We start from the raw sequence: 15,374 nt of genomic DNA, 5'->3' as shown, positions 1-15,374 counted from the left end.
ATTTCTGCCGTGAAGCAGTAATGCGTTTCGGTTTGAAGGGTGGGGCAGCCGTTGTAACTATACTGAGATCTTAGAACTTATATCTCAAGGTGGGTGGCGCATTTACGTTGTAGATGTCCATGGGCTCCAGTAACCACTTAACACCGGGTGGGCTGTGAGCTCGTCCACGCATCTAAGGAATAAAAAAAAAATAAAAAAAATACACATTTTATACGTGAGCACTTTAATTTTTTTTTTTTTTTTTTTTTTTTATGATTGAAAGTTTACTGGTGGCCCGAAGGCCTTTCCAGTTTCACCAGGACAGGTGGGCGAGCAAAGGCTCAGCCAAGAGGGGTGGGATTTGCTAACAACTGCCCGAGCGCCTCCGAAGGAGACCTAACAACTCAAGAGCAATTGTTTCGCGAATGAATCTACTACCGGATCGGAATCGCGACCCGCTGAGAAGATCCGGCGAGAAACTCAGCGGGCTGATGCATGGGTTAGGTTGCACGTCGACCTCTTTGTCGAGTTCGACGAGTACGGTTACCGGGGTCCCTAAGCCTGCCCCTAGTATTAGAGCTGAAGGCATCTAATGCAAAGGTTATTGGATCTGATGGATCCGTAAGGACGTGTCTAGGGCGTCGACGGTGACTGGCTCCTGCATGATCAGGATTCGGGGAGTAGTCAGCGGTGGCAACGATAAGGCGATTATCATGACGCATAGCCTTATCGAAGTATCGTTCCGACGCTGACTTCATGTATTTCCGAATTGATTCGAGGCCCAGGTCGTCGTGTAGGTCAACGTTCCTCACGAACCACGGAGCGCCGACAGCTAACCTGCAAAAGCGGGATTGTAGGGATTGGAGGGTGTCTATGTGTGTGCGGGCCGCGTGAGCGAACACCACACTCGCGTAAGTCATGACGGGCCTTATGCAAGTTTTGTAAAGTGTCACCTTGTTCCGAAGGGACATTTTACTCCGCTTACAGATCATGGGGTAGAGTCTACCGAGAATAAACGCGGCACGGTCACGGACTGATTTTATATGCGGGCGGAATGTCATCGATGCATCCAGGGTAACGCCCAGGTACTTGACCTTCCTGGCCCAGGGTATGGGTTGTCTAAAGAGAGTAATCGGGGGTGTGAGATTCCTCCTCCTAATCCGGGAGGAAATCCGTGTGGAGCTTCCCCTCTGAAATAGCACCGCAGTACTTTTCGCTGGGTTGATGTCTATGCGCCATTTTCGGAACCACTGTCCTAGGGCTAGGGCTGCGCTCTGAAGCTTCTTCGCGATTAGGGACTTATTTCTACTAGAATAGTAAACAGTCGTGTCGTCGGCGAATAAAGCTAAATGGGTCGGCGGCGACCGGGGAATATCGTTGACGAATAAGCTAAATAAGAGGGGTGAGAGGACAGAGCCTTGCGGGACTCCAGCTGTGAGAGGTCGTGGGGAGGAGCGGGTTCCCTCGACTCGATATCGAAAAGAGCGGTTCGACAAGAAGTCCCGTATGATGAGCACGAGACTATCCGGCACGCCCATGTTGAATAGTTTGAAAATCAAACCATTGTGCCAGACTTTGTCGAACGCTTTTGCGACGTCGAAGAAGAGAGCTCCCGTGTATAACGGTTTTGGTCGATTAAGCCCCACAAGAATGTGCTCCGTGAGGCGGTGCACCTGTTGAACGCATGAGTGATTTGTACGGAATCCGAATTGTTCATCGATGAGAATGCCCTTGGATGAGACGAAATCTCTGAGGCGCTTGTAGAGCAGACGCTCATACAGTTTGCCTAGAGACATGAGGAGGCTAATCGGGCGGTAGCTCGTCGGATGATTTTTTGGTTTACCGGGTTTATGTATGCCGATAACGTCCGCTTCTTTCCACACCGCGGGAAAGATACAGTTCGCCATAGCGGCATTGAAAATAGATGCCAACATCACGATGAGTTGGACGGGTAGAAGTTTAATAACGCGGTTAGATATACCGTCGGAACCGGGAGCCTTGCGAGGACGTAGGTCTTTGATCAAGTCTTTAACTTCCATCGGGGTGACGGGTGGTAACGCATCCGAGGGTGGCAAGGAGGCTCTGCGTTCTACCTCACTGTCTACTAATTCTACATGAACAGGGTCCACGGATTGAGTGCTGGGCGTGCACTGGGTTTGCAATGTATCGGCCAGCAGCTCTGCTTTTTCGTCATCATCAAAGGCCGCGAGTCGGCCTGAGGGGCCTACGAGGGGGGGCATAGTTACTACCGTATCCGATTTGAGAGTACGAGCTAAGCGGTAGTAAGACCTTTGGGAGGGCGCGAGTCCTTCTAAGAAATCAGACCATCTGGCATCTCGGACTTCGGCGATGCGAGACTTTACGTCGCGTTGTAGGGCACGCATTCGAATACGATTTTCCGCGGTAGGATACCTGTCGTAGGCGCGTATCGAGGCGTTCTTAGCTCTAAAGAGTTCCCTAATATCGTCGGACAATTTGAAGCGGTGAAGGAAGTCCTCCGCTACAACTTGTTTCGATGACCTATCTAATGTCGAGGTGATGTGTGATGTTAAGATGTCTATGGCTTCAGCGGTATCCTGAGGAGACGGGGTAGAGTCCGGGTTAAACGGGAGCGATGGTGGATCAGATTCAGCCAGGCTGATGCCCAGCGTGTGCCAATCCACCACAGTCCTCGTGACGGGAACGGAATCGGGAGCGCGACCGAGCTTCATGACGACGGGACGGTGGTCTGAATCTAACTCTGAAACTACTTCGATCGAGTGTAAGCGCAGAGTTACGTTTTTTAATAACGCTATGTCGAGTATATCCGGGCGATGCGCGATATTTAGCGGGTAGTGAGTCGGGGTTAACGGAGCGACGATATCGAAGGCGAGATCATCGACTAACGCGTCAAGCCGCCTGCCATTCGGGGTTGTGGTGTGTGAGTTCCACCTGATGTGTTTACAATTTAGGTCGCCCGCCAGAATGACAGAGCTCCCCATACCGAGCAGCGCCTCAATATCACTGCTTAGAACGATCTTATCCGGTGGAAGATAAACGGACGCGATAACGATCGGCGCGTGTCCCGTCAGTGAGATTCGGCACACTGATGCTTCGATATTAGCGAGCGCGGGAGGATCGAGCGGGACGCAATGCAGGGCTCTTCTATAGTAAATAACGGTACCACCACCACGGGCAGAGAGCCTGTCGTTCCTGACCATGTTATAGTTCGCGATTTTAGGGTCACGGCGCGCGGGCTTAAGTAGGGTCTCCTGCACTAAGAAAATGTCAATTTGATGGTCACGCAAAAAATCACAAACCTGATCACGTTGATTTGCGAGACCGTAAGCGTTAAAAAATCCTATTGTTACGGATAAGGGTTTTATTCTACTAATGTACGCCATTGATTACCGGCGGAGTGAGGGGAGGACGTACGTATTTAACGACGCGTATACGTCAGCGTATTCTTGCACAACGGCGATGAAATGTTGTGCAGTGGAGGCGGCGCGAATGGCGTCACCCAAAGCGTTAACACGCTCAAAGTTGATCGACTGAAAAAAGTCGATCGCTAGAGCGAGATTTTCGGACGCGGTCGGAGGGCAGGTCGCGGGGGAGGGACGTATCGCGGGGGTGGGACGAGTCGCGGGGGAGAGAGTTGTAGCCGTGTTCGTGTACGGCAACGGTTTAGCCCAAGCCGAGACGCTGGGCACCGACGCCGGCACGAAAGCAGGCTTAGCCTTCGGCACAGAGGGTACCGTGGCTTTGATGTCTGGGCCGGAAGCTCGGAGGCGGTTTTGACGGGCGACGCGGCGATTTATTTTTGGAGCTCTGGGGCATCCACGGTAGTTCGCGGGGTGACCTTGTGTTCGGCACAGGACACAGCTAGGCGGTTCCGTCGCGGTTTTTTGGTCGCGAGCGCAGAGGGCCGTGGCGTGATCGCCCAAACACTTAACACATCGGGGGCGCGCGTGACAGTTACGGGAAGAGTGCCCGTACAGTTGGCAGTTATGGCACTGACTAGGAGTGCCTTTTTTATGGGGGACTTCGACGGCAATACCGGAGAGCCTACAGACGGTCCGAATGTTAAAAATTTGCTTACCCTCGGGGGTAGGCTGGAGGGCGACTAAAACCATATTGTATGGCTCCCTACCGCGGCCGGTGTGCATGCGGTGCACGGAATTTACTGGTAGGCCTTGTTCTATCAGATCTGCCTTGACGAGATCGGCATCTAGCTCCTTCGGGATTCCACGTATGACAACGCGGAGTTCGCGCTCCTCCTGGAGCGTATAAGTGTGGAAACTTATACGCTCCTTTCGGAGGTAACTTGAGAGGGCCCTATGGTCGTCGGGTGTCGTTACTTTTATTTGAATCCCGTTGGCGAGATTACGGGCGCTGGCAAAATTAATATTTTTGGCTTTAAGGGCCAGGGAAACTCGGTCCCAAGCTGCCTTCTCTTGAAGGATAACCGGGGGAGGGGTCTGAGTTTTAGATTGCGCCACCGGTCGCGGCGACGGAGTGGCACGGGCTGGAGGCGCAACGGGAGTCTGAGGGCGGGGGCGCGACGCGTTCGCGGCTTTGCTAATTTTAGCGGCCGCGAGAGCTCGAGACTCCGCGGCACGCTTCTTACCCTTTTGTAACAGGGTGAATCCATCCGTCGATGAGGCGGGGGCGAGGTCGACCTCCATCTCCGAGTCAGAGTCGGAGGACGAGGAGGCGGGCGCAGATGACCTACAAGCAGGAGTTTTGGAGGGCGCGACGGAGGCCGCGGATGATCGCGCTGCTGGAACGGTGGCCACGGCGGACGACGCAGTAGTTTTACTCGCCAGTATAGGCGACGCGGGAACGGCAGGCACGACGGAGGCTGCGATGCTCGATGTAGACGCTTTGCACGCAGGTACAGGCGACGCAGGAGCAGCGAGCACGGCGGAGTCTTCGAGAGAGCTCGCAGTGTGATTGGCCTTGAAAGCCAGAAACTCTGAGGCGAGCTGTGGGTGACGAAGTCGGAGGAATTCCACGAATACAGCGTCCATGATCGCTGAGTACCCAGGTGGGGCGGCCCTGGGTCTTGAAAACACTCGCCTTGCGGCGAGGCCCCAACTTCTCGGACCTGAGCGGTTCTATTGAACACAGGTGGCAATGCGGCGCGATTACTACAGGACAAAGAAAAAGCACAACAAAACAGAAATTACAAAAAGAAGCAAAACAAATAAATACTTGCAGGAAAACACTTTGTCGGCAAATGTTCCACGAACACAAAAATAACTAAAACAAAACAAATAAAAGCTTCCAGGAAACACACTTGGTCGGCAGATGTATCACGAACACAGGCCGCGCGAACAATGGCCGGGCTAACAAAAGCCGGGCGAACAAAGACCGGGCGATCGAGTGGACGATGAGCACGTCCGCATGTGACGGGTGCCTCTATCGGAATGGAGCACTTTAATGTGTCCTCATAATCTATACTAATATATAAATCTAGATTGGTTTTTACGAATGTTCCGTTATAACTACTGTAAGGTTTATTGTAAAATAATTAAAACAAAAATAATAAAATGTATCATGTTAAACTTAAGGCAATTATCGGATTTTCAAATAGCAACACTGTTAGTGGGAGCAATGGCAGTAGTGGGGACGTGACATAATAAAAAGGGCGGTAGTCTGAAAAAACAGAAACAGAAAGCAGTGTATTCAGTAGTGAGCAGATATCTAAAGATTGTACAAGTGTAGTTACAAATAAAGCAGTATTAAGAAACTTGGTATCCGTGTAGAAAATACAAATATTTATATGAGTGTTGGGCTCCCTAATAATAATGACAATTGTTAATTTTAAATGCCCAGCAAAGCGGACGAGTACGGCTAGAATGTGTAGTATGTGTAGAAGTATACCTTAAGACAGCTCGCGAGTAATTGAAAAACTTCTTTGAAATAAAAGTTTTATTATTGCGTTAAGTAAGTTTCATCCGAATGGTCTGGTCTATCTTTCAACACTTATCGGACTCTAGTTGAGATTTATTCAAGAACTATTGACGTGATAAGCATATAACAGACCTGGGTCCCGTATTAATAACTCTGTATATAACAAGGAGATGATATTAATGCTGCCATATTTATGAAACCCTGGTATATAAAATGGCAGAAAAATTAAAAAAAAAAACATTTAAAAATTCAAATTTTAGTCTAAATTTTATTATACATAAAGTACATAGTAATATATAATAAAATAGAAATCATAGAATTAAAAACGGATTAAGGAAAGTATATAACAAAATTAGAAAAGTCCATCCCTGTGAGACGTTGCAATGGAAATACCACTGGAGATATAAATACAATAAAACTAATGCAAATCCCTATATAGCATGATAAGAGCACGTACTGCGCCGACCTTACATAATAGGGAAAAGGGCGAGAAGCGGTCTATGGACCTCAATATCCATTGAATACTGGAGACCGTAGAATCGTTGACGGAACTAAAAATAATAATATACGAATCAACAATTGGGTTCTGATGTGTATAGCGAAGTGTCAGAAGCAATGCACGACGACGAACCGCAGTAAACATGCACGCGTCAAGTCGTAAATTCAATTGGAGGGTATTATGCGCAGACACGATTCGCAGCGACGCGGTAATTCCATTAATCATTTACAATTTACGCATCGCTACTGTTGCTTAGTTCGGTGTGGAACGCATTGTAATTGTGTGAATAACGTTTTTAGTTATTACATATTTACTGGTGGTAGGACCTCTTGTGAGTCCGCGCGGGTAGGTACCAACGCCCCGCCTATTTCTGCCGTGAAGCAGTAATGCGTTTCGGTTTGAAGGGTGCAGCAGCCGTTGTAACTATACTGAGATCTTAGAACTTATACCTCAAGGTGGGTGGCGCATTTATGTCGTAGATGTCTATGGGCTCCAGTAACCACTTAACAACAGGTGGGCTGTGAGCTCGTCCACCCATCTAAGCAATAAAAAAAAAACATAGTAATATTCGTATGATACAATTCAAAAACAAATGACAGCTTCTCGTATGGCTAGAGGTAGACTTTCTTTTGACTTGGTTGCAATAAAAGTTCAGAAAGAACTTACTAAATGAAGTCGTAGTGGCTTAAAATGTAAAACAGGTGCCACTCCTCCTAATGAAATATATACTCGTACTAATGTACGTATTGAACTAATTATACTAAATGACTTCAACGATGAAGGAATAACGATGCAAGAAATGACAAGAAATGAAATTAAAACAATTTTAAAAATAAAATAAAAATACTTGATTATTGATCGTCTTGTGAGTATGTATTAGTTCCGTAAGGGTTCATCCATCTAAGCAATCATACGACACTGGCTCAATTCTCGGTCTAAGCCTATGGTGGTTTTTTTTTTTATTGCTTAGATGAGTGGACGAGCTCAAGCTTAGATGAGTGGACGAGCTCATGTCTATGGGCTCCAGTAACCACTTAATACCAGGTGGGCTGTGAGCTCGTCCACCTATCTCATCATCATCATCATCATAATCGGTTGCTCTTGGCAGAGCTGTCGTAGTCATGTGGAATTGCACCTATCTTGACCTATCTAAGTAATAAAAAAAAAAACTTTGTAAAGGATATCTGATCTTCAGTAGTTTAACATACTTGTCAATGTATTTTATTTGATTCAAGTACTCGTGAGAAAGTAATTACGAGAAAATTTCAAATCTTGGGCACGTTAACGTGCAAAAGGAAAAACGACAAAAATCCTCGCCAAACTGCTTGAACAATAAAACATTCCTTTTAAAACAGCTTTTCAATTCCTTCTTTAATTCCTAAATATTATATTATAGTAATATGTAAGTAAATTATTCTTAAATAGTAATACGCAGTGCAGCGCAACTGGTCTAAAAGTTTTGCTTATGAAGTGGACTTCATACTAGTTAGTTGCGAACAATTTACCGGAGGCGGACCCCTTGAGGCAACTATCGTTGAACTACTTGAGATTTTCGGCACGAAAATGGAATTTAATAATCCGAATTCAAAGTTTGGCGAGCGTCTTGCTAGGCAGGAATAGAGTGAAGAGATCTAACTTCAATTTCATCGTCAGTGGCGGTGGAGCTATGAAATATCCTTCTTCAAACAACGTTGGAAGATCTTCAATGTTAGGAACGAGGGAAGAAAAAAAGCAGTACTAACCTAAATTTGCATCCAACTCCTACGCCGTGAGCTTCATCTGCAAAGAACATAAATAAATTTAAAAAATCTTCGTACACAAATTAATTAATTTTGAATTCTGACCAGTGTTAACAAACATTTTTACTGGTGGTAGTGTGGGAGTCCGCACGGGTAGGTGCCACCACCCTGCCCTGTTTGAAGGGTGGGGCAGACTTTGTAACTATATTTGAGACCTTAGAACTTATATCTCAAGGTGGGTGGCGCATTTACGTTATGGATGTCTTTGGGCTCCAGTAACCAACACCACGTGGGCTGTGAGCTCGTCCACCCAAGTAATAAAAAAAAACACACACATCAAAGAAGCAATATGTTTTGTACAATTTTCGAGCATCAACGTGAAACGACAAATCACGTCTGAATGACACAGCAATGATCACTGCCCAAGAACGAACACTGCATCTTTCGGATTTAAAAAGTCCTTAAAGATATCCAGCTTCCATTTTCATTTTCCAAACTCGAAAAATTCTCGTAAAATGTTCCGTGTAGTTAAAAAAATTTACAGAAAGAAAAAAAAAACTCATCCACTCTAAAAACTATTAAAACAGCGATCACGAAACGATTTTAGTTCGAGAGTTCCCTCAACTATACATTGCACTACAAACTTTTCGAACTCAGCAAAGTTGCCGTACCACTAATCCATACCCAACTTTATTAATACGGCCCACTGAACGGAACTTTGACGATGGATACTCGACTCGACTGCTCTGTGCTTAGAGTTAAAAATACTAAATCAAGCTAAGCACAGATAGAGTTCATTTTCGTGATCTTAACTGGATCCAGTCTTTAATGGCGAAGGCTTATTTTTTTCATTTTTGTATCCCAGCCTTTTTTCAGTTGGTCAAAGTTTCTCTCTGCGGCTTTATATTCTGAAAACTTTTTATATATTTAAGACTGTAATTTGTGTAGGTTGAGCTTTAATTAAAATATGAATGAGCTTTCGTGAAATTTCGAAGCTTCCTTTCTGAGGCCGATCTTTTGAACTGATATCGGGCCGAGGAAGTTAATTTTAATTTTATGAGTCTATATTTTTATCTATATGGGATATCTTTAGTATAGTATTAGCTATGGTATAGCTTCTCAGAGCTATCAGCATAGGAAATAATAAAAAGTATAGTAGAACGCTGCTAATTCTAGCATTACCATGTCATTAACACATTGAGATCAATACTCTTGTTGACAATTATTCTTTGAACCACCAAGTCACCTCTGGTTCGGAATAAAATTGAGATCTCAACCTCAGGATAGCATGCGCAATATGATGTCTAAGATATCCAATAACTAAACCAGATATTCCTTGAGCTTATTTACTCATAAATCCAATAAATAAAAAACCATGTGGTAAATTTTAATTTGAGTGTAGTGTGCTTTTAAGATTTCGTAAGTAGGTATAATCTGTTAGTTTTTTTATTTTTTTTTATTATTGAGAGATTACTGGTGGCCCGGAGGCCTTTCCAGCTTCACCAGGACAGGTGGGCGAGCAAAGGCTCAGCCAGGAGGGGTGGGATTTGCTAACAACTGCCCGAGCGCCTCCGAAGGAGACCTAACAACTCAAGAGCAATTGCTTCGCGAATGAATCTACTACCGGATCGGAATCGCGACCCACTGAGAAGATCCGGCGAGAAACTCAGCGGGCAGATCCGGCGAGAAACTCATCTGTTAGTTGTTTTGAGAATAGTAAAATGATATTATGGAATATTATAATACACATGAAGTACCAAGAAATAAATGGACGAAATGTTTCCTTTCAAAACCACGGCTCGAACTGAGTTCGAGCGATTTCCCGGACAAGCGGTTACGGAAGTTTGAAAATTGAATTTCTGTGTAGCGGTGGACAATTTAACTTTATATTTTTTTTAAAATATTGTTGTAGATATTTTAAAGTGCCCATGGTCCAGTTAATTTTAAGTGGCTAACCGAATTCCATTGATATCGCGACAAGAAAGTCGTTACGCATCTTGAGAGATAAAGTCCAAATCATTTGGAAGGGAATTATTATACTTTTCAAACTGTAATATGGAGTTCCCTCAGGTTAGAGCCCCGTGAGCTCACCTACTTGCCCGGTTGGGATAACGTCCCAGGTGATCAGCACAGATAGAAAAAAAAACGAAATTCATTCGCCCAAGCCATGTCCGGAAGAAATCATTGTGATAAAATATGACATTTGTGCTTACTGTTTTTTCTTTACATTACTTATTTATCTTATGTACAATGAAGTGTACAACAAATAAATAAAATAACCTAAATAGCCTAATAAAATAAATGAAAGTACTACCTTTTTTTTTTTTTTTTTTTATGATTGAAACTTTACTGGTGCCCCGAAGGCCTTTCCAGTTTCACCAGGACAGGTGGGCGAGCAAAGGCTCAGCCAAGAGGGGTGGGATTTGCTAACAACTGCCCGAGCGCCTCCTCCGAAGGAGACCTAACAACTCAAGAGCAATTGTTTCGCGAATGAATCTACTACCGGATCGGAATCGCGACCCGCTGAGAAGATCCGGCGAGAAACTCAGCGGGCTGATGCATGGGTTAGGTTGCACGTCGACCTCTTTGTCGAGTTCGACGAGTACGGTTACCGGGGTCCCTAAGCCTGCCCCTAGTATTAGAGTTGAAGGCATCTAATGCAAAGGTTATTGGATCTGATGGATCCGTAAGGACGTGTCTAGGGCGTCGACGGTGACTGGCTCCTGCATGATCAGGATTCGGGGAGTAGTCAGCGGCGGCAACGATAAGGCGATTATCATGACGCATAGCCTTATCGAAGTATCGTTCCGACGCTGACTTCATGTATTTCCGAATTGATTCAAGGCCCAGGTCGTCGTGTAGGTCAACGTTCCTCACGAACCACGGAGCCCCGACAGCGAACCTGCAAAAGCGGGATTGTAGGGATTGGAGGGTGTCTATGTGTGTGCGGGCCGCGTGAGCGAACACCACACTCGCGTAAGTCATGACGGGCCTTATGCAAGTTTTGTAAAGTGTCACCTTGTTCCGAAGGGACATTTTACTCCGCTTACAGATCATGGGGTAGAGTCTACCGAGAATAAACGCGGCACGGTCACGGACTGATTTTATATGCGGGCGGAATGTCATCGATGCATCCAGGGTAACGCCCAGGTACTTGACCTTCCTGGCCCAGGGTATGGGTTGTCTAAAGAGAGTAATCGGGGGTGTGAGATTCCTCCTCCTAATCCGGGAGGAAATCCGTGTGGAGCTTCCCCTCTGAAATAGCACCGCAGTACTTTTCGCTGGGTTGATGTCTATGCGCCATTTTCGGAACCACTGTCCTAGGGCTAGGGCTGCGCTCTGAAGCTTCTTCGCGATTAGGGACTTATTTCTACTAGAATAGTAAACAGTCGTGTCGTCGGCGAATAAAGCTAAATGGGTCGGCGGCGACCGGGGAATATCGTTGACGAATAAGCTAAATAGGAGAGGTGAGAGGACAGAGCCTTGCGGGACTCCAGCTGTGAGAGGTCGTGGGGAGGAGCGGGTTCCCTCGACTCGATATCGAAAAGAGCGGTTCGACAAGAAGTCCCGTATGATGAGCACGAGACTATCCGGCACGCCCATGTTGAATAGTTTGAAAATCAAACCATTGTGCCAGACTTTGTCGAACGCTTTTGCGACGTCGAAGAAGAGAGCTCCCGTGTATAACGGTTTTGGTCGATTAAGCCCCACAAGAATGTGCTCCGTGAGGCGGTGCACCTGTTGAACGCATGAGTGATTTGTACGGAATCCGAATTGTTCATCGATGAGAATGCCCTTGGATGAGACGAAGTCTCTGAGGCGTTTGTAGAGCAGACGCTCATACAGTTTGCCTAGAGACATGAGGAGGCTAATCGGGCGGTAGCTCGTCGGATGATTTTTTGGTTTACCGGGTTTATGTATGCCGATAACGTCCGCTTCTTTCCACACCGCGGGAAAGATATAGTTCGCCATAGCGGCATTGAAAATAGATGCCAACATCACGATGAGTTGGACGGGTAGAAGTTTAATAACGCGGTTAGATATACCGTCGGAACCGGGAGCCTTGCGAGGACGTAGGTCTTTGATCAAGTCTTTAACTTCTATCGGGGTGACGGGTGGTAACGCATCCGATGGTGGCAAGGAGGCTCTGCGTTCTACCTCACTGTCTACTAATTCTACATGAACAGGGTCCACGGATTGAGTGCTGGGCGTGCACTGGGTTTGCAATGTATCGGCCAGCAGATCTGCTTTTTCGTCATCATCGAACGCCGCGAGTCGGCCTGAGGGGCCTACGAGGGGGGGCATAGTTACTACCGTATCCGATTTGAGAGTACGAGCTAAGCGGTAGTAAGACCTTTGGGAGGGCGCGAGTCCTTCTAAGAAATCAGACCATCTGGCATCTCGGACTTCGGCGATGCGAGACTTTACGTCGCGTTGTAGGGCACGCATTCGAATACGATTTTCCGCGGTAGGATACCTGTCGTAGGCGCGTATCGAGGCGTTCTTAGCTCTAAGGAGTTCCCTAATATCGTCGGACAATTTGAAGCGGTGAAGGAAGTCCTCCGCTACAACTTGTTTCGATGACCTATCTAATGTCGAGGTGATGTGTGACGTTAAGATGTCTATGGCTTCAGCGGTATCCTGAGGAGACGGGATAGAGTCCGGGTTAAACGGGAGCGATGGTGGATCAGATTCAGCCAGGCTGATGCCCAGCGTGTGCCAATCCACCACAGTCCTCGTGACGGGAACGGAATCGGGAGCGCGACCGAGCTTCATAACGACGGGACGGTGGTCTGAATCTAACTCTGAAACTACTTCGATCGAGTGTAAGCGCAGAGTTACGTTTTTTAATAACGCTATGTCGAGTATATCCGGGCGATGCGCGATGTTTAGTGGGTAGTGAGTCGGGGTTAGCGGAGCGACGATATCGAAGGCGAGATCATCGACTAACGCGTCAAGCCGCCTGCCATTCGGGGTTGTGGTGTGTGAGCTCCACCTGATGTGTTTACAATTTAGGTCACCCGCCAGAATGACAGAGCTCCCCATACCGAGCAGCGCCTCGATATCACTGCTTAGAACGATCTTATCCGGTGGAAGATAAACGGACGCGATAACGATCGGCGCGTGTCCCGTCAGTGAGATTCGGCACACTGATGCTTCGATATTAGCGAGCGCGGGAGGATCGAGCGGGACGCAATGCAGGGCTCTTCTATAGTAAATGACGGTACCACCACCACGGGCAGAGAGCCTGTCGTTCCTGACCATGTTATAGTTCGCGATTTTAGGGTCACGGCGCGCGGGCTTAAGTAGGGTCTCCTGCACTAAAAAGATATCAATTTGATGGTCACGCAAAAAGTCAGAAACCTGATCACGTTGATTTGCAAGACCGTAAGCGTTAAAAAATCCTATCGTTACGGATAGGGGCTTTATTCTACTTATATACGCCATTGATTACCGGCGGAGTGAGGGGAGGACGTACGTATTTAATGACGCGTATACGTCGGCGTATTCTTGCACAACGGCGATAAAGTGTTGTGCAGTGGAGGCAGCGCGAATGGCGTCGCCCAAAGCGTTAACGCGCTCAAAGTTGATCGACTGAAAGAAGTCGATCGCTAAAGCGAGATTTTCGGACGCGGTCGGAGGGCAAGTCGCGGGAGAGGGACGAGTCGCGGGGGCGGGACGAATCGCGGAGGAGGGAGTTGTAGCCGTGTTCGTGTACGGCAGCGGTTTTGCCCAGGCCGAGACACTGGGCACCGCCGCCGGAACGAACGCTGGCTTAGCCTGCGACGCAGAGGGTGCCGAGGCTTTGATGTCTGGGCCGGAAGCTCGGAGGCGGTTTTGGCGGGCGACGCGGCGATTTATTTTAGGGGCTCGGGGGCAACCACGGTAATTCGCGGGGTGACCCTGTGTTCGACACAGGACGCAGCTAGGCGGTTCCGTCGCGGTTTTTTGGTCGCGAGCGCAGAGGGCCGTGGCGTGATCGCCCAAACACTTAACACATCGGGGGCGCGCGTGACAGTTACGGGAAGAGTGCCCGTACAATTGACAGTTATGGCACTGGCTAGGAGTGCCTTTTTTATGGGGGGCTTCGATGGCGATACCGGAGAGCCTACAGACGGTCTGTGTGTTGAAGATTTTCTTACCCTCGGGGGTAGGCTGGAGGGTGACTAGAACCATATTATATGGCTCCCTACCGCGACCGGTGTGCATACGGTGCACAGAATTCACTGGAAAGCCCTGTTCTAACAGATCGGCCTTGACGAGCTCTACATCTAACTCTTTAGGGATTCCGCGTATTACAACGCGGAGTTCGCGCTCCTCCTGGAGCGTATAAGTATGGAAACTTATACGTTCCTTACGGAGGTAAGAAGAGAGGGCCCTATGGTCGTCAGGTGTTTGAACCTTAATTTGAATGCCGTTCGCGAGGTTACGGGCATTCGTGAAATTTATATTTTTGGCCTTAAGGGCCAGGCAAACTCGATCCCAAGCTGCCTTCTCCTGAAGGATAACCGGTTTGTGCCACCGGACGCGGCGACGGAGTGGCACGGGCTGGGGGCGCAACGGGAGTCTGAGGGCGGGGGCGCGACGCGTTCACGGCTTTGCTAATTTTAGCGGCCGCGGGAGCTCAAGACTCCGCGGCACGCTTCTTACCCTTCTGTACCAGGGTGAATCCATCCGTCGATGAGGCGGGGGCGAGGTCGACCTCCATGTCCGAGTCAGAGTCGGAGCACGAGGAGGCGGGTGCAGGCGACCTACGAGCAAGTGTAGGTGTTTTAGAGGGCGCGACGGAGGCCGCGGATGATCGCTCAGCTGAAACGATGGTCACGGCGGACGACGCAGCAGCTTTTCTCGCCAGTATAGGCGACACGGGAGCGGCAGGCACGACAGAGGCTGCGGTGCTCAATGCAGAAGCTCTGCACGCAGGTACAGGCGACGCAGGAGCAGCGAGCGCGGCGGAGTCCTCGAGAGGGCTCGCAGTGTGATTGGCCTTGAAGGCCAGAAACTCTGAGGCGAGCTGTGGGTGGCGAAGTCGGAGGAATTCCGCGAATACAGCGTCCATGATCGCTGAGTACCCAGGTGGGGCGGCCCCGGGTCTTGAAACACTCGCCTTGCGGCGAGGCCCCAACTTCTCGGACCTGAGCGGTTCTATTGAACACAGGTGGCAATGCGGCGCGATTACTACAGGACAAAGAAAAAGCACAACAAAACAGAAATTACAAAAAGAAACAAAACAAATAAATACTTGCAGGAAAACACTTTGT

The 15,374-nt window shown here is 48.0% G+C and overlaps 1 protein-coding gene across 1 annotated transcript in view; it reads right to left on the bottom strand.

The window, feature by feature from the left end:
• LOC114243371 (cell adhesion molecule Dscam2) overlaps window positions 1–15,374 on the bottom strand; it is a 160,063-nt gene that overhangs the window by 39,949 nt on the left and 104,740 nt on the right. Inside the window, exon 5 of the mRNA XM_089738982.1 lies at window positions 8,116–8,152. Within this exon, the coding sequence (XP_089595108.1) occupies window positions 8,116–8,152 (37 nt within the window). The remainder of the gene's footprint in view (window positions 1–8,115; window positions 8,153–15,374) is intronic.

The sequence above is a fragment of the Bombyx mandarina genome, chromosome 28, assembly GCF_030267445.1.
Source record: "Bombyx mandarina strain Sakado chromosome 28, ASM3026744v2".
Taxonomy (NCBI): domain Eukaryota; kingdom Metazoa; phylum Arthropoda; class Insecta; order Lepidoptera; family Bombycidae; genus Bombyx; species Bombyx mandarina.
Note: the sequence above shows the minus strand (reverse complement) of the source record. Positions and strands in the feature narration are given on the sequence as shown.